Source organism: Scaptodrosophila lebanonensis, unplaced genomic scaffold (genome assembly GCF_003285725.1).
Source record: "Scaptodrosophila lebanonensis strain 11010-0011.00,11010-0021.00 unplaced genomic scaffold, SlebRS2 tig00000092-arrow-pilon, whole genome shotgun sequence".
NCBI classification, from domain to species: domain Eukaryota; kingdom Metazoa; phylum Arthropoda; class Insecta; order Diptera; family Drosophilidae; genus Scaptodrosophila; species Scaptodrosophila lebanonensis.
The window spans coordinates 528,975-548,383 of record NW_022060566.1 but is presented as its reverse complement, the minus strand read 5'-3'; the positions used below and the strand labels follow the sequence as shown (position 1 = coordinate 548,383).

General features: G+C 39.8%; 2 protein-coding genes across 2 annotated transcripts; both read left to right on the top strand.

The window, feature by feature from the left end:
- The first annotated feature begins 331 nt into the window (after nt 1-331).
- Nucleotides 332-2,220, top strand: LOC115627147 (inositol oxygenase). Its single transcript, XM_030522725.1, has 4 exons — nt 332-469; nt 549-723; nt 1,239-1,815; nt 1,877-2,220. The coding sequence occupies exons 1-4, from the start codon at nt 452-454 to the stop codon at nt 1,983-1,985; spliced, it is 879 nt and encodes a 292-aa protein (XP_030378585.1). The 5' UTR covers nt 332-451; the 3' UTR covers nt 1,986-2,220.
- A 6,768-nt stretch (nt 2,221-8,988) lies between these two features.
- Nucleotides 8,989-12,389, top strand: LOC115627261 (peroxidase). The gene is made up of 8 exons (XM_030522888.1): nt 8,989-9,072; nt 9,139-9,474; nt 10,046-10,721; nt 10,794-11,014; nt 11,237-11,576; nt 11,645-11,837; nt 11,914-12,019; nt 12,088-12,389. Exons 1-8 carry the CDS (start codon nt 9,026-9,028, stop codon nt 12,152-12,154), a joined length of 1,986 nt encoding a protein of 661 aa, XP_030378748.1. The 5' UTR covers nt 8,989-9,025; the 3' UTR covers nt 12,155-12,389.
- Nucleotides 12,390-19,409: the final 7,020 nt, after the last annotated feature.

The following is a 19,409-nucleotide window of genomic DNA, read 5'->3' as shown; positions in this document are numbered from 1 at the left end:
ATCTTAAAGCCATAATTGTGGGGGTAGTGTCCACATTTCCCGACTTGATAGCTGATTAGGCGACCGATCGGAGATGGAGACGGTTCGCGATGTGATCGGCGTATGTGTGTTCTCTTTCGTTTTTTGTTTTTTGTTTTTTTTTTTTGTTTGTGTGTTTTATTTTATATTTTTTATTTAACAACAAAAATACCATAAATCATATTCGGTACACATTTGTGTTCTACAAGTATAGCATGTATATGAGTGAGTACGCAACGATTTGATTGTGGCCACCGATCTATTGCGCGATCTATAAAAATGTTGCGCTTGGCAGCCCGACGATTCAATAGCGTCTCGCAGCGCTAAGCGTGCGGTACTACCAACAAGTAACACTCATTTCTCTGTTTGTTTTTGTTTCCTCTAATTTTTTTCCGGTGCAAGTGCGACTCTCAAAAATCAAATTTGATACACCATGAGAATTTTGGCAGAGGTATACAGAATCGAATTGTTCGCAAAGCCAGTCTGCAATTATTGAAAACCTCCTTTGTTTTTTTTTATTTACATATTAGAATCAAATCGACTTGCTCGATCCATCCGAGCTTTTGAGGCCGGAACCTACATTCGCGGATAAGAATCCGTCGAAGTTTCGTGACTATACCGTCGATGCGGCCGATCCATTGAAGGAACGCGTGCGTCAGACATACCGTCAGATGCATTTGAATCAAACTGTCGACTTTGTGATGGGTGAGTGTTACGCGTATACCAAAGAAGAAGAAAACTGAGAAAGGGCAGCACAATAAATACAGTTCTGACCATGCTCTTCTCCGATTAGTATTCTATACTTGTATGGGGAGCATATCTTATAATGCAAGATTTCCTCCTAGGCTAGACAGTGTTTCAAGTTTCGAATGAAACAGTAAGTATCTATCTATATGAGCAGGATAATGATTATTTAATACTTGATAAACCAATGAAAAAGTAAGCATACAGTGAAAACTCCCTTAGTGGACAACTCTTTTATCCGGACACTCTCTTCGGCGGACACTTTTTCTAAAACATTCGATCGGTGCCTAAAGTATTTAAGGATCCCCTTAAGTGGGCACTCGCCTTTCACTGTACCAAGTATTAAAGAATCATTATTTATCCTGCCGATGAAGATACAAGTATATACCTTCCTTTCGGCCCCCGCATTTACAAGTTAGTTGTTCGCCTCCGTAACCCTCCTTTACTCAGTTGCTCCCACACAATTATTTGCACAGGACGACGCAATCGTTGGTTAAAGTTCAACACCATGAAGATGACAGTGCGAGAGGCACTCGAGAAACTGAACGATCTGGTCGATGAATCGGATCCCGATCTCGACCTGCCGAACATTGTGCACGCCTTCCAGGCAGCAGAGCGTGCCCGGCTCGAGTTTCCGGAACACGACTGGCTACATCTGACCGCCCTCATACACGACCTGGGCAAGGTAATGGCCTTCTATGATGAGCCCCAATGGGCCGTCGTGGGCGACACATTTGCCGTGGGATGTCGCTGGGGCGACAGTATTGTTTACCGCGAGGATAGCTTCGTGGGCAACCCCGATGGCAATAATCCCAAATATAACACAGACTATGGCATCTATCAGCCCAACTGCGGGATTGATAATCTCCTGATGTCGTGGGGGCACGACGAGTATATGTACAATGTCCTGAAGCACAACAATACGAAGCTGCCGGATGTGGCCTGCAACATAATACGCTTCCATTCGTTCTACCCGTGGCACAATGGTGGGGACTATAAGCACTTCGAAGCGCCAGAGGATGCCGAGACCAAAAAGTGGGTCTTGATCTTTAAGTAAGTGATTATTTTCTATCTAACATGATTGGATGGATCTAACCATTGCTTCTAACCATAGCCGCTACGATCTGTATACGAAAAGCGAGACTGTGCCCGATATTGAGTCTCTCTGGCCGTATTATCAGTCTTTGATCGACAAATACTTGCCCGGTGTCTTGGAGTTCTAGACGATTGTGTTTTTTATAATAATAATAGCATAATTGCCACCCTGACCATGGGTTTGGGCACACATTTTATATGTTCATTGATTTTTGATGCCACATATATATATATATATGATTTAAATGCCTATTCGTTGATCTATAACCATGTATCCTATATATCCCGTACTCATAATCGTTATAATTTCCTTTTTACAATGCAACGCTATACATAATTAAAGATTTCATTTATTACACAATAGAAGCTTGGTCATTGCATTTAATTATGTTGGTAATTGTTATTTATAACAGTTATGCCGTTTGTGAAACCCTTGATGTTGATTCTGATGATGGTGGCGATGAAGATACAAAGGCTTCTCAACCCAACAGATCGTCTGCTATGTAAGACTAACTGTAGAACTTTGATGTCCACGGTCGTGCGTCTTTGAGGAGCCTGCATGGACGAATTATCGCCAGTTGTTCACGTCCCTGCCTCTGCTGTGGCTATGGCTGGGACGACTACCCTACTCTGCTGGAAGAGCGATTCGAGGCAATGTGAATAGTGAACTCGATCCTGCTCTGAACTTTCCTGCATTATGCGATTGTTGGCGCTGTGTCTGCCGCCACCAGCTGCACATCCTCGCCTTCAGACAGAAACACGCATCTCACACACATGAAAGAGCGGGCAGCGATTTGCCATAAATGAATAAGCATTGTCGTCATCATCAGCTGCAGTCTTGGCTGCCCATTTTTCCACATCGTTCCTGTCCTCGTCCCAAAGCAAATCATGGGTATGAATCGCACTGAGTCGTTAGAGTCCTAATCATCGGCTTCCAGTTGCTTATCTCTTGTATCGGCTATCTCGCTTGCACTCGACGTCCCAGCACCTTCACCTGCAAAAAAAATAAGCATTAGTTTATTTTAAATAGCTATGGTAATAAATTTGGTTGTCGCTTACCTTTGATCTGATTGAGAAACGCCTTCGCGCTGCGTTTCCGTTGCAGCTGCACTTGTTTCTCAGCCCATTGCGTCTGCCGCGGGCAATTAACTCCAGCTTTTCTTTAAATTGCTGCCCTTGGCATTCTGGATAGAATGGCACTCCTCTGATCTTGGTAAGTTGTTTGGAACTGTGCGGCCCATACTTACTGGCCGCCAGTTGGGCTGAAGTATTCGGCCTTATAACAGAGCACATATAGAAATCATTAAATTCCTTTATCAAAACAATTATGTTTGGACCACAATTATCATTGGAATGTTGTCAATAGCTTTAGAACAATATATAAATAACTAGTCCGATGGCAGACAGTATATGGGACTGTTCTTTTTTCATCACATGTCGACGAAATGGGCGCTTGGCGCCTGTTTCCACAGAAGCCATTTGTACCTTGAGCTAATCAGCTCATGCCCCAGGCATGTGATTAGTGGAGTTTGCAGAATTGTGCATTGTGTGGCAAGTCACTCGCCTCCAGCTGTGTTAAATAACATATTGCTTAGCCGACTCGAGTCTCAGCTCTGAGACACTGCGGCTGGGCAGGCTGTAAGTGGCAGTGGCAGTCCTCACCGGATGGGATGTGTTGCTGCATGATGTGCCGACCAGGCCGACGGTTCTCTTCCAAGTGGATATATCATATCTTCTCGCCAGGTTTTCGAAACACGCTGCTGCACGGGATGCTATTCAGGCTCCTGTGCATCTTTTGTTATTTTGCTTAAAAAACATTGAAAACATCGATGGTCGCAAGCATCGGTTTCGATATGCGATTTTAGCATAACCATGGGTAGCACTTTTAACACTCGTGGTATAGCCGTAAGCTTTTGTTTGTGTGTTAGCGAGACAAGCGCGCGCAATCAGTTTATTTGAAACGAATCCAAATATAGTACGATGTGTAAACAAATAGAATTTAGTTATACAAATAAATTAATAATTGAATTTGTTTCTTTTTTTATTTTTTCATTAATGCTATCAATATATTCATACATGGAATTAATTTAAGTGTTGAATATATTTAATTTAATCATTAAAATCAGCGAAAAGTTACATTTCGCTGTGGCAAGTAAGAAAGAACAAAAAAGAAAAAGAAAAACTATGTATATGCAGCCCCTTAGATTCAATTTCTCGATTTCTGAAAGATAATACATAGCTGTAAGACTATAATAATTTCAACACAACCCCGCAAAACTCAAACGAAATATTACGAATACCTAAAACTGTATTAAAAATACACATGCATCCATTTTGAAAACATTACTAATAATGTTGAAAACAATGTATTTAATGTAATTAGTACTTTAGTTGCTTGTGCCCTAACTAACAAGCGACGCTTGTACCACTAGTATACAAAATATACATAATAAATATTTGGAATTCTACAAATAAAGCTGCTGTTAAATAAATTACGCGTAAATTAATATTTCTTTTGGGCTTGTACTAAATAAAATGCCTTTGATTAGAAGTGACTTGTAAGCTCAAGCACAAATGGCTGGACGAGACATGCAACATTTTCAAATGTGGAAGTTGGTTTTGCGATTTTCCCAAATTCCTCAACTCTTTTATTTAAATCACTTCAAAGGCGTTTTAGATGTTTTTTTTTTTTGTAAGATGTGCTTAAATAAATGATATATACTATATTGTGAGAAAAAGGTAAAACATTGCATAAATGCGATTAGAGAGAATTACAACAGCGAGGGTTATAAAGCAGGTTTCTTTAAAGTCGGATTTGTACGTACAATGTACATAGGTGTTTTTTAATGATTGCCTTGTGTTTGAGTTCGCACGGCAGATTTCTTGATGTTGCTCTAATTAGCACGCGTCCCTTGTTGTGTTTTAATTTATCTTAGCATTAACACCCCCCACCCTAATGTCAGCTACCCCCACCCCACTCCAGCCATCACATGCGGCGGCGTGATAAAAACACGACGACTTCAGCGAAAAGTAGCAACACGTGCACTTTTCGTCCTCTACTTCTTAATTTTCTTCACCGTCTGTGTTCTCGTTGTCATCATCATCATCATCATCATCATCATCATCATCACCATCACCATCATCATTACCATTATCATAATGAACTTCTTTATCATTATGTTTGTTCATGATGTTCATTGGTAGGAGCCGCTCGAGCTCGGAATCTGTGCCTCCAGTTCTGCCCTGTCATTGTTGTTATATGCCGAATTTGTCCTGAAATGCTTTGCTAATCAATTTACCTCAACCACACTCGCACAGAAAAGTATGTGCACAAGCTCCAAACATAGACAACTTTTTGCAATACTTACATATGGCATAGGGACAGTCATGAATGAATAGTTATTTTATTTTACACAAATCTGGACAAGTTACGAAAAGCTTTAAATATTTTAAATATTCGCGAAATGAACCTTTAAGGAGTTAATAATCAAATACTAGTACGAAATTATAATAATAACTTTTTGATAATATTTATTAAAGTTTTTTTGTAAACGAATCATTGTTGATTTTTGAAAGCTTTGCACAGGATTTGTGCAATTTTTCAAATCCTGGACTGTTGTTTAACTATCAGACAACCAGAACACGCATTATATTTTTGGGATTTTATCCATATTACTGTTAAGTATTTTTGTATATTATAATTGTTTAAATATAATTGACAATTTGTTGATATCCAATCGATAAGCCAGATAGTGTTTAATGAAATCAAAACAATAAACTAACTTTAAATAAATAGTCGTATTTTGAAGAAAGTGGAATTGTTTAAAAACTTATTAGCACTTAGGTAAACATATTTAAAATCACAATTCCACAATTTTTCAATAAATAAAAATAAAAAATATTTATTTATTTTTAATGGAATATAATATTTCCCACATTTGAAGAAACCCATTTTCCTATCGAGGTAAGGGTTAGTTGTTCGCTTGCAAGTCTAAAATTTAAATTATTCAAAATATTAATGTACTTTATGGAAATAGTGATGCTTTAAGCAATGATTTTAAGCCCCAATTTAGAGTGAATATAATGCAATATATGTTAAATAAATTAAATTAAATAAAAGTTATTTAACTCAACCATATTCGGTCGGTTTTTGATTTGTTCATTAACATGGTTTATTGTTTAAGCAAAGTATGTATTTTCAATATATCTTTTATAATAATAATAATTTTCAATAAGCTGCCTTTTTTTTTGCTACTCGATGCGCCTTTTATGTAGCCTGTCTGTCCAAAAAGACAATTAAACTCGGAGTAACCTTCTCTTCTTTTGTAGGGTATTTTAAATTATTCAGTATAAGTATATTAAGAAATGTAAGACCAACTATTGTTTTTTCAAGCTATACATTATTCTGTGCTAGACTTAGCGATTGTTTATTTGGCAGCTATATAAAATAATGGTTCTTTAATTTTTTTGTAACAGACAAAATGGTATAAAAGGCCTCCATAATCAAATAAACTGATTTTCGTATGGACGGATTATGATAATTATATAGATATACTTATGTATAGCATGTCTTCGACCACGCGTACACATTCAAGGTTTTCGTGTATAGCCTTGTGCCAGCCTTTCGCTTCTACTAAGATACGTTTCAAAGGCGTAATAATCACATAAACCTATTAGCTTTAGATTTTAGTAGAGTGTGGGCTTTTCCTTTAATCCTATTCTATAATAATAAATGAAGGGACTAAGATCAAGAAGATGACCAATTATATTTATTTCGCTGCAAGTTTGTGGACAAACTTTATTTGGGAAGTGTATGTGTGTCTGTCTGTCTGTCTGGCTGCCTGTCTCTTAGTTGTTCGTATCTTTCTGCAATTCTCCGATTACTTCATCAAGGCTGTGGTTGCCGCGCCTGCCACATCCATCGCAATTCTCGCCGATGCCACAACCTTAACCTCAACTTAACTGAACTTCAACTTTCAACTTCGCTTCGGGACTCACCTGTAAAATTCCCATGGTTGGGTTTTTTGATGGCGCGCACTGTTGTCGAGCTCGTTCCCGTTCCCGTTCCCGTTCCGAGAAACCCATGGCCATGCCAAGCTAAACAGCCGGCGGCCATAAGCTCTACGGCCCCCTCCCCCCACAACATTATCGTCCTTATGTGTTGCTTCCCTTGCCGTGTCTGCTGTGTCTGTCTGTCTGTCTGCCGCTCGCCCGCCTGTCTGCCTGCCTGCCTGCCTGCCTGCCTGCCTGGCGTACGTGAAAATGAAGCATTTTCCATTTGATGATAACAAAACATGTTTGGCATATTGATGAATGCCTCTAGAGAATTGTTGTCCTGCATCACTCCAGCTGCTGCTGTTGTTGTTGTTGTTGTTGTTATTGTTGCTGTTGTTGGTGTTGCTGTTGTTATTGTTGTTGTTGCTGCTGCTGCTGTTGCTTCTGCCTGTTGTGTTTGCTTTGTGTATTTGCAGACAATGCTGCGAACACAACATTCTCACAACTCTCTCACAACACAACATTTCATCACATCTTGCGGCAAGGATTGGAATTAGGTGCCCTCCCCCCCCCCCCCCCCCCTTCCCGCTCTACACGCCTTCCTGCCCCGTCCCTCCTTTCTCTGCACTGGCCCCGGTTTGATTTTAATGATGTGACTGACATTCGCGCTCGCACCCAAAATATACGAGTATTTCAATTTTTTCTCCTGCTCCCCTCCTATTTGTACTCTATACCCTTGCCAAAAGTAATTCCATAAGTTTGCTCAGAAGGCCTGCCAGAAACCATCACCATATCGTACGAAATACAAGTATGATATAGGGCCAGATATTATTCCCAGAAAATGTTTCAAAATATTCCGCATTGGAAGGGCAAGTGGTTCTTTATTTGTTTTCTATGCTTTATACTTTTGTCAGCAATTCATTTAATTTCTTTGGGAAGGTATACAGGGACACTACTTTTTCTTATTGCTATTGTGTGTCGTAAAAGGCGAAATAAATTAACACAAAAATTTACAAAATCACAAAATTGACCAAAATCGAAAAATTATACGAAAATTAAACTACTTGTATAGTTTTCCAAATAGAAATACCTAAAAAAAAAGAAGCTAATTGGCAACCAAATCTGTTGAGCAACAGATATCTGTAGATTAAATATAGAACTCTATCACATCCAATACTACAAGTAGCTTGAAGACAATCGGATTATTGGATGTGTTTTGAAAAACTGTGCAGATTATTGTACTTTTTATAATAAATTGGTGTATATTTGACTTGGGAATGATTACCAGCTCCTTATTTAAGCAATTAAGAATGAATCTTAGCCGAATAAATAAAAATCAAATAAAATAATTACTTTAAAATGTTGGATAGAATAAATTTCACTCTCATCTAGCTAGAAGAACAGCATCCTCTTTGAAGTAGAAAGATGATTGGGCGGAATACTAGAAGAAATAAACTAGAAAACAATAATCGATTACATACAAGCTCTTAACTCAGTCCATTTCAAATAAGTATTATATTATAATCAAGGCAGATAATATACATACATATCTATAAATCTATAGTTGCTCTTTTCAACAATAATTACTATTCTGCAGCATTTTTTTGATAAATGAATTCTGGAATTGCTTTCATCTACTCATGAAAAAGTTGTTAATAAAAAAATTGTATATCTCACAAGTATATAGTATATCGTATTTAAATCGTACAAAGAAATCTGTCGAAACGGTGCCAACAATTAAGAAGACTGTCTTATGGTATCTCAGAGTTAACATGAATAGACTTGGGTTGTGAAATTATAGTAATCAAAATTCACAAATCAAGGTAATATCTATCTGATACGTTATTCTCACACGTTCTGGCGGTGATATGTGCGATCGTGCTTATGACCGACCATTAACGTACCGCCCGAAATTGGAAATTATGCCTCGATATGAATGCACGTTCTCTTATCTTGACCATCTACTTGTACTACGAAAATGCGTGCTCAGCTAAAAAAATCAGTTCAAGAGTGACGTAACAAATTCCAGACACCGCTTCACGATCGTGTTGATAGTCAAAACATACAAAAACAGAGACCAACCGACTTTATATATAAGCGCAGCACGACCTACAGCGCTATTGATCTTCTCAGAATGAGGCATTATAGTTCGCTTACAGCAATCGTTCTGCTGATGCTCGGTGGAGTGGTGAAGGGCGGGTCGCCGCCCACCGGCCGCTGGTCAGTAAAGTCAAATAAAGTCATTGAGAGACCCGAAAATAACTCAATCCATCTTTACAATTACAGTCCCTTTAGCCCCTCGATGCCAGATGAAGAGGCAGAGCCATCTGCCAAGCCAAAAAGAAACAGCCTGGACTATGAGATGCAGTCCGATGCACCGAGCGCGACCAGCGAATACAATTTGGACTCATTGCTCAAGAATTTTTTGCCCAAGTACAGCATCAAGTCGGCACCGGAGGGCATACAGCACAGATGGATGAATGATGGAAAAGCCGTGAGTCCAGTTACGTGTGGCGTGCCGCCCCTCAACTGTCTGAATGATACGAAAAATTTGCATTATCGACGCATCGACGGTGCCTGCAATAATCTCGTGTATCCAGATTTCGGCATATCTGTCTCTAGGTAAATATTTGAAAATGATTTGATTTAGCATTTCTCGTTCATTTGTTCGTCTGTATGAACATCGATTTCTTGTGAAACATTTACGCTAGGCTCACCAAACTTTGTCTGTAGACTTGTCACAGCAATTTGCGGATAAAGTTGTTTGCAAATCATATATAGCCTCGATTCTGTTTTATATGACTGCTGTAGAAATAATTGGCTTGAAAATGACTGTTGGTAGAAAAAACTTTTTGTTTATAACGATATCGCAACCTAATATTATTCGAAGTTTCATGGAAATATATTACCATATATTATATATGTTTATAATATAGGGTTATCATATATTATATATATAATATAGTATTGTCATAAAACTGCAAAAAAAAAAAAAACACTCTTGGTATCAACAACTTTTCTGTACATGATATATATTAACTAAACTTTGTTTCCTACTATTTCCCCACCAACTTCGGTATGAATTAGATGGTCCCATTATAGTCTTAGATCGAACAATTGAAAAACTGTGGTGGCGGGTAAAATTTTGATTATTCCAGACTTTTTCTGAGACTCTTTTATTTTGAATTTGCAGATTTTTACGCTTGCTGCGACCAAAGTACGCTGATGCGACCATTTCAGGAGCTCCGCTGCCAAATGCTCGACTCATCAGCCTCTCGCTCTATGGAGAGGACACTTTGGTGGACAGATATCGCACCGTCGCCGCCATGCAGTGGGGCCAGTTTGTCGCCCATGATATCAGCATGTTAAGCACCCAGGGCGCACCCAAGGACTGTTGTGCGGATCGCAACAACAAGCAGTGCTATCCCATCACTCTGCCTCGCGGCGGACCCATTTCCCATAACACGGGCAAGAGTTGTCTTCATTTTGCACGCAGCGTCTCCGACGCCGACGCCATTTGCAGCAAAAGCGATCTGGCCTATCCCGAAAAGTTGTCCGTAGTGACCGCCTTCATGGATCTGTCCTCCCTCTATGGCAGCTCTGAGGAGCAGAGCAATCGGGTGCGACTCCACAAGCGAGGTCTCTTGCGTACCAGCTATGTGCATGGCCAGAACTGGCTGCCAGTCAGCCAGAACATTGACGGCGAGTGCGGCACAAGGAACGAGTGCTACAGTATTCCCGATAAACGTAACCGCTTCACACCCACGATCGCCATTCTCCACACACTTCTGTTGCGCGAACATAACCGACTGGCTGAACAGCTGGCACTGATTAATCCGTACTTTAACGACGAACAACTGTACCAGGAGGTAAGTAGCTAGAGGTCTTATAGGCCTTACTGTGTATTCATTTCCCCTTAATTCTCTTTCTCTATTCTGTAGGCACGCAAGATCAACATTGCCCAGTTCCAGAAGATCACCTACTATGACTGGTTGCCGCTGTTCGTGGGCCACGCCTACGCCCAACTGACTGGTCTGGTGTATTCCTCGGAGCCCACTGAGTTTGTGAACGACTACGACGAGAGTGTCAATGCTGGCCCCTATGCTGAGTTTTCCGCAGCCGCTTTCCGTTATGGACACACCCAGATTCCCGGCTGGTTCTCGTAAGTGTTTCCCTGGGCATAGTCTCTGGCTATCCCCAAAATCGGACTCGCTGTTAGGCAGAAAGAAAGGCACTGCCGTGCACAAATGATAAGATATAGTCTATTAGGAGTTTCTGAAACGGTTCTATCAGCAATCAACAATCAGAGTCCTTCATCTATTCTGTTTGGATTTTCCACCAAGAAGAGTTTGGTTCAATAATTAAAGAAAATCTCTTTCCGTAGACTGGTTGCTCCCAATCGCAAGGGCAATCGCACCATGCGTCTCAGCGATTACTTCGATCGCACGGAATCCATGCGATTGATCTCCGAAGCGGACAACTATGATGGATTATTGCGCGGTCTGGCAACGCAGCTGCAGAAACGCTCGGACGCGAGCATCGATCGCGAAGTAAAGCACTACTTCAATCGCAAGGAATTCGATGAATTTGGTTCCGATCTCAAGTCCTTGGATATTCAGAGAGCACGCGATTTCGAGCTGCCCTCGTATAACGATATGCGGGAGTATTGCGGTCTAAGGCGTGCTCTGGACTGGAATGATTTCTATGGCGAAATATCGCAAGCTGTGAGCCACACTCTTTAATGTGCAATTTGGGGGTTTTATCAAAATATGTGTATTCATTTTTCTTAAAGAAAATTGCCCAGCTACGCCGACTGTATGCCAGTCCTGAGGACGTCGAATTAAGTGTGGGGGGCTCTCTGGAGTTCCATGCTCCAGATGCGCTCTTCGGGCCCACTTTCCTGTGCATTGTCGGCAAACAGTTCCTGAACACCCGACGTGGTGATCGCTTCTTCTTTGAAAACTACCGCAGTGGATTCTCTCGCTGTAAGTGATACACATACTACTTGTATATATATACATATGCAAGTATATATGCTAACCGATTTATTTCTCTCTGCAGTGCAACTGGCGGAAATCAGGAAGGCAAGTGTGGCCAGTCTGTTTTGCAATAATGCCCATTATCTGCGCTACATACAACCCAATGTTTTTGTGTTCCCCAATACACGGTGAGCTAACAACACCAATAACCTTCCTATACGAATAAATGTTTAATATTTGTTTCTCTCATCCATAGCAACATATTGCTCAGCTGCGACGATATACCCAGAGTGGATCTAAGCAAATGGCAAGTGGTGCACTAAACAAAAAATATGCGTCCGAGCCCAACGAAAAACAAAGATGACTTCGTATAGAGACTTGTTGTAGCTGAAATAAGAACTCTCCAGCTATATACTCGTACGAGTACTTCCAACACCATCGCTCATCAGAAGTTCGCATATTTTCAAATATTTTCATTATAATTTAGGCGCATTTTCTCCATATAGGCGTATTGTTGTACTATGTGTCAATAAATATATATTTTTTTTAATGATCTAACTACGGATACTTGTATATTGACTTCACCCCAGCTTGTACTTGAAACTTCCTAAAGCTACGGTCAGCCTGGCAAATAATATTTCTTTTTTCTCTTCCTCATTTCAAAAGTTGGCTTTGAAAGGTAATTTCCAAGTTAGCTTGTGATATTTCAAAAAATGGCGTTCAAATTATTTGCCTGTCTGACCACAGCTGCAGTTAAATGCCGAAACTCAAATGAAGTCTAAACTAAAACGAGAGCTGTGATCCAATTTACACATTTCAAACAATTGTACGATCCGAAACATATCTCACGACAAAATAAGTCTACAAACTATGAAAATCAAATAAACCAAAATAAATGCAATTTTACTAACATTTTTTTATATACTTGTAAGTACTCGTACGGTGAGGGTTTGTTTATTTTAAAATGTTTCATTTTCAGGAAAGTTTATTAAATATTATCATCATCAACTGTTTATACATAATAGAAGCGGTTTTTAATCAAATAATTTGCTAAGGCGGAATATATCGACATTTTTGCAGCGATTTATAAATAATAATACTGTTCAACAATAAGAATTGCTACTCTTTTCTCAACTCTACTACTCTTTTTCTCTGTCTTTCTATCTATGCCTCTCCATACCTTCGTCTCTCTTTATATATTTATATATATATATACGTAATTATTATGAGATACTTAGAGAAAAAAGGAGCAAGTTTTTCTCAAAACTTGTTTATTTTGGTTTCAACACAACTGGCCTTTTATTTTGATTATATTTTGTTTCATACTTGTATCCTTTTGCTTTCACGGTCAAGAGCTTTTCTGTTAAGCGTATTTAATGAATTATTCAGTGCGTCACAGTTTTTGAGAAACTTTAAAAGGTATTCCCTGTTCGATGTTTCCTCAATATAACTTTCTTTATATACGGGGTTTTTTTTTGCTTTGTTTTGATATTTTTCATATTTTGTTGCGCTGCTGCCACCCTCCTTGACAGCTTCAGTTCCGCAAGTCCTCCCCCTGCCCCACCTCCTCCCCCTGGACTGTTTATTTATGCGTGTGCCGGCGTTTGTTTGCTTTGTGAATACGTGATGTGTCTTTGTCGCGCGAGTGGGAGTGAAGATGATGGTATGGAGAAGAGGCGGGAGGGGGAGGAGGAGGGGAGCAAAGGACTCGCTTAAAGAAGACGTCCAGCATTTGCTTACTTAACAGTGGCAAGTGCTTTTAGAATCAGGCAGCTGGCAAGCGGCAGCCAACGAAGCAGCCAATAAGGAAAATAAGGGAAATAAGGGAAGGCAATGCCAATAATAATAATGATATGTAATAATAAAAATAATAATCATTTCTCACTTCATTTGTTGCACAAATCGAAAACGAGCTCATGACTTTCTGGCGATTTATGGCATTGAATTTTAATGAGAAGCGCAGAGAACCCAGCCAGCCAGTCAGTCAGTCAGCCAGCCAGTCAGCCAGTCAGTCAGAGAGTCATTCAGACAGTTAATCAATTTGTGGGTTTGTCCATCTGCTCTGCTATGCTCGGCTATGTTTGTCAATGTGTCCGTATGTCGGCGGCTTCCATGCATTTCTGCTCTGCACGCACAACGCTGCGTATGCGCAATCCTCATTAGATTTCATGAGTGTGCGTGTGTGTGGGGGTGTGTGGGTGTGTGGGTGTGTGGGTGTGTAATGAAAATGGCGCACATATTACGCAGAAATTACATTGAACCATTTTTATGACTTTCGGAGCAGGCCACGTGCGAAATGCAGAAAATCGTTGAAATTCAATTACGTACGAGAGGTATGGAAAAAAGAAGTTGTGGCATTAAAATAAAAATTACAGCACATCGACATCGACATCGATTCGCAATTTAAATTATACATATAACTGCTAAAGGTGAATGCGTGTGCGTGTGTGTGTGTGTGTGTGTGAGTGTGGTTGTGTGCGTGTATCTATTTAAGCGCCGTGCATTTCGCAATTTGCAAAACAGCTTCGCAGCACCGATACTCCCGCCCGCCCAACGCTTTTCCACAACTTCGTTGGCGTTTCGTTGCAGGAAGCTATAAAATTTTCCTTTTTTTTTTTTTGCCAGGAAGCCCCAGTGCGCCAACTTTGCCAAAGATATGCCGCATATCTGTCTGTGTGTGTGTGTATGGGTGTGGAAAACCGTTTAAAGGCTGCAAACGCACGGGATATTAGCATTTCACTCCAGCAAAGTTTATCGAAAGGCAATCATAAGCAATTTATTAAAACGGACACGCAGAAAAAAGGGGAAAAAACTTTTGCCACCCAACCAGGGACAGGGAATAAGAGAATCGCTTTGCAGTACAGACAGAACTCGTTTATTAAAATTACTCGCCCATCCCATTCTCTTCAGCGAATGCGCAATATTCAGCTTAGATATTAGAAAGATTTGCATCACATTTTAAATAAACTGGACTTCAATTCCTAGTTTACTTGTATTTGCCAAAAGCTAGTGCTTCACTGGGATTTCAATTTAAGCTGAACCTCTTCTTTGCGTTTGAAACCGCTGTGAATAGAATCCATGTAGCTGACTTCTTCACGTCTCCTTTTAAAGAAATGACAAATGCAGTGAAAAAGTGTACAAATATATGTGTCTTGACTATAAAAAGACAGACAAATTAAAGTGGTAACAAAAAAGCGCTACTAATCATACAAATATGTACACACAAGTGCGAGCGAGTTTTTGAAACAGCAATTAGGTTTTTAGGAAATACTTGTGCTTTTGGATAGAAATGTTTCTCACATTTATCAATTATAGTATATGATATTGTGGCAGCTCCTGGCATTGAATCAATCGAGCTCTCGCACTTTACCTGGGATATGCGGCTTCAGGATTCCTCAAGTACACCCCAAAACTCCTTTCGAGGGGAAACATCTATTTTCACGTCAGCCAAAAAATATTCTATCGGGCTCTGCTCTGGCAACTGAGCAGACTTGTACTTATTTGAACTTATATTTATATTATTATATTTATTTACTTATTTGTACTTATATTTTAACACAAACATGTTGGTCCATTATTTGCTACACACTTTTCGTGTTTAATTGCTTTGAAGGTATATTTGGGGCTATGTTCGAATTCGGGTTTTTATGAAACAATTATTAGATTTCATGCAGCCGGTATATCTACGGTTTTCTACAGCAGAGATATTTCTCACATACTTCAGACAGAAATCTCTCTGTACAGTTTAAAACGCCCCCCTCTTTTTTTCTGTATTTCTTTAATTTTTTTTGTCATTTTTTGGACAATCTCTGACGTGTCGCTTGGGTAATTAAATATTATTAAGTTGTTAATTTTAAAATTGGTTTTTCATTTCTATGCCAGAAGCCACCTAGCTGCTGAAGTATTCAAGTTTAATTTTGAGCTCAACTTTAAAATATATTTTGAATCATGTTTAACTAGTATTGTTTGAATCCACTAGAAAGATATTAAATCTTTTGTGAACCGATTCTGAACCAAAATGGTGCCCAGTTTGAATTCAATTTTAAAAAGAGAGAAACCTTTAAATCCTTTAAATAGCTCTGATCATAGGGAAGATATGTCCCTCAGACACTCATGAATTCCTTTAAAATACTTTCAAAAGAACTTAATGAAAACTTTTGATAAAGCCAATAGCTTCGGCACAGATTTAGAGCAAACTAACGTACACACTATAAGTATGTAAAATACATAATTAAATCGATTTTTTGGTAAAGAATAAATGAAAGCAAAATATAGCTTTTAGCCAAATATTGTTCTTGAAAAATTAGAATAAGGATAAGGACTGTCTAAACTGATTTTAGCCATTCAAGTAATGTCTCTGGCATATTTAATTGGCTGCCAAATTGTGTGCAAAAATTTCAATTTGCTAACAAGCTAGCGTTTTCTTTTTCAAAACCAGAAAGTATGTGTCTGTAATGGATCCAGCGATGAATATTCATCTGTGTAATAACTGGAATCTTCCGTTCTGCTAAATCTGGGGAAGACCAACCCTCTTCCAAGTCATATTCTTTTTAATAACTTTCTTGGAATATTTGGTTTTAAATTCTTAAGTCTTACTTCGACACAGAATGTATATTTTCATATATGATTCTTATAGGTTTAATAAATAAAAAGAGGGTATCTAAACGTTAGGCTAGCTTCCACTTATGTATGTATATTTTTTCAACAGCGCATGCAGAGTCGTTGACTTGTGGAGGATGTGTGTAGCACACATTTGAGGGCAACGAGGACCACGCCGAGAAGCCCGGCGATGATGAGGAGGATGCCGCCATTCATTAATCAAGTTCACAGCACTTTAAAGTGGGTGCGAGGCGCATTGTCAGCTACTTGCAAAGGCTTCAGCCTCAGCCTCAGATTCAGATTCAGACTAAGAATCAGTCACTGTCTCAGTCTCAGTTCAAGTTTAGTTTGCAGTTTTAATTTTCAGATTATCGTACGAGTACATATGTTGGGCATACAACATAAATTATGCGGCCATATAATGATGCGATAATAAAGCCACAGCAGTTGGCATTAAAAGGGGCATACTCGTTTGTATGGCTCGCCCAGCCCATCCCTTTCACAACACATCAGCACGGCCCCTCCACGCTCCATATTCCACACTCCACACCTACAGGAAGAAGCAATCCTTGGGGAGTTTTTGCCGCCCATATGAACAGTGCAAGCGTTAAGGCAATAAACGTTGATAAAGTCATAAAAAAAACGAGCGCCAAGGAATAGAAAAGAAAAACCAATGCAAGCTGCCAGCCATGTATGGCCCTCCCCCTGCCACACCCCCTACGCCCCCATCCATTTACGCATCACGCGTCTTGTGGCTAAGCAAACAAAAGCGCGTCCAACGGCAATTTCTGGGCATGGAAAGGCTTAGGCATATGCTGCCACAATAACAACGTATTTTGGTTAACCAGCGACCCCCAGACACCCCCCTCCTTCCTACACAGCCACTGTGCCGCCTACACAAAAGGAGCAAAACGTAACTGGGGCGGCAACGAAGCTGAAATATCCTTTAAAGCTGCCACAAAGTTGAAAGAAGAAATTGTTGAAAAATTATATACACGATGATTGGTTGCACAGGTTTTCAAAATGAGAACCAAAATTAGTTGGGAATGGCAGTTGGAAATTGTTCTTAAAGTGTTTTCTGAGTGTTGATTTTTTATGCCGATTATATGAGCCATGAACTAATAAAAAAGTATATGAGTTTGATCTTAAAATTTTTAATTTTTCACTCCAAAATGCACTTTACCAGTTTTTTTATTCGAAGCTGGAAACAGATCGAAACATCTCTCGACATATTGTGTGGCATGATGCTATAGTTGAAGGTTTACATATGTGTATGAAGCATCTAATCCACCCTTTAAATGTGCACAGCTGGCCTAGACTTTTTGAAAGAGAACAGCTGCTTCGTTTCAGCACAAACCAATAAGTTCGGAATATACCCATTTAAGATTTTTAGGAGTCTTCTGAAAGAGATGTGGATGGAATAAAAAATATTTCGATTCCATTCCTCCATAGGTATACTTTTCTATTCTGCTAACTCAGTTAGTAATAAAGCTACTTTCAAAAATTAATAAAATAGAAAATGTTTTTTTTTTAACTTATAAAGTATTGTATATAAAAAGTTTGGCTAAGATTTTCGACAAACTTCAGGAAATATAGGAAGTTGAAAATGAACTAAAAATTAAATGTACTTTTATTATTTCAGTATAGCCTCTCGAATAATAAGATCCATTGAGTTCTATGTACACCTAATTCTAGTTTTACACGGTCTGTTTTTACACGGTTTTGATTTAGGACGGTTTGAAAATTAAAAATTTGATATCTGGTTACACGACTTTATTCCATTTAGCACGATTCATTTTGCGGTCATATTAAATGTCTTTTTTCCACGACTTTTTTAGGAACCGATCTACCGTGTAAAAACAGAATTAGTTGTATATATGGTTACAACTGAAATAACAAATTTAGTTTATTTTTGTTGTGGTGAAGAGTATAATGCGTTGAAGGATGGCACGACTCCTTATCAAAAGAAAACTAAGCGTTGGCCTCTGGGGGCCAGCTGCTGCTCCCATTCCCATTCGCACTACCACTGCCACTGCCACTGCCACGACCCCGCCCCGCCCCCTCCACCATAAGCAGCTCTGCCTCTTTAGTTGCACGCTGCTGGGTTGTATAGTATGGTCGGTCAGTGCGAGTTAAATTGTGCGCACACATGCAAGTGCCGACATAAAACAATAAATACAAACACACACACACACACACGCACATTTCTAAGGATGTGCGTGGCAATGTGTGGCAGTTATGTTGGCCATGATTACGAAGTAACATTGGGAACACAAATGCCCAAGGGTGCTGTTCACACACATTGCTATCCTGTGCTGGGATGGACCAAGGGGAGAAGGAGGAGAAGGGGCACAGAGTCTAAGGAGCTGAGAGGGGGATGGGCAAGTCGGGCGTTAAGGTGTGATCTGAATGAAGGGGGCAGCTGGCAAGTACAATGATAAAAATCAAATGCCAAGCCTATGCACAAATGCATGGCCAATTGTGCCCGGTCATCAATCAATCAATCAATCAATCAGTCAATGAGTTAGTCAGTCAATCAGTCAATCAATCAGTGTGGCGCAGCACAGACTGCTCGCAAGCCAAACACTCATTTCCAGCACCCCCCACCCATCCAAGCGCACACAAAATGCAATTTATTTTGCACAACTATGCTTAATTTATGCATTGACTGTCGTACTCTCCCCTCCTCTCCTCTCCTCAACACTCCTCTCCTGTGCCTGCACTCCTTCTCTCTCTTTGCGTGGCTCCGCTCGAGTTTTTAATGAAGTGATTTACAGTGTACTTTTACAGCTACTTACCATTATGCATTTATCTGGCCGCTACTTGCCGGTCATTTAATGGTCACTGATTATGCAAGTTCTCCACATGAGTCCGTCCCTGTGTCTGTGTCTCTCTCTCTCTCTCTGTGTGTGTGTAGTTCGGGCAACCAGCAAAGCCTCAAAGCTTCACGCATACATCACCAATACCAGCACCACCCCC

Coding starts and splice junctions, on each gene's coding strand:
- LOC115627147 (XM_030522725.1), top strand. Junction 724..1,238: donor AACTGTCGACTTTGTGATGG/GTGAGTGTTACG, acceptor TTATTTGCACAG/GACGACGCAATCGTTGGTTA. Junction 1,816..1,876: donor AAGTGGGTCTTGATCTTTAA/GTAAGTGATTAT, acceptor TTCTAACCATAG/CCGCTACGATCTGTATACGA.
- LOC115627261 (XM_030522888.1), top strand. CDS start 9,026: ATGCTCGGTGGAGTGGTGAAGGGCGGGTCGCCGCCCACCGGCCGCTG. Junction 11,015..11,236: donor CAGATTCCCGGCTGGTTCTC/GTAAGTGTTTCC, acceptor CTCTTTCCGTAG/ACTGGTTGCTCCCAATCGCA. Junction 11,577..11,644: donor ATGGCGAAATATCGCAAGCT/GTGAGCCACACT, acceptor TTTTTCTTAAAG/AAAATTGCCCAGCTACGCCG.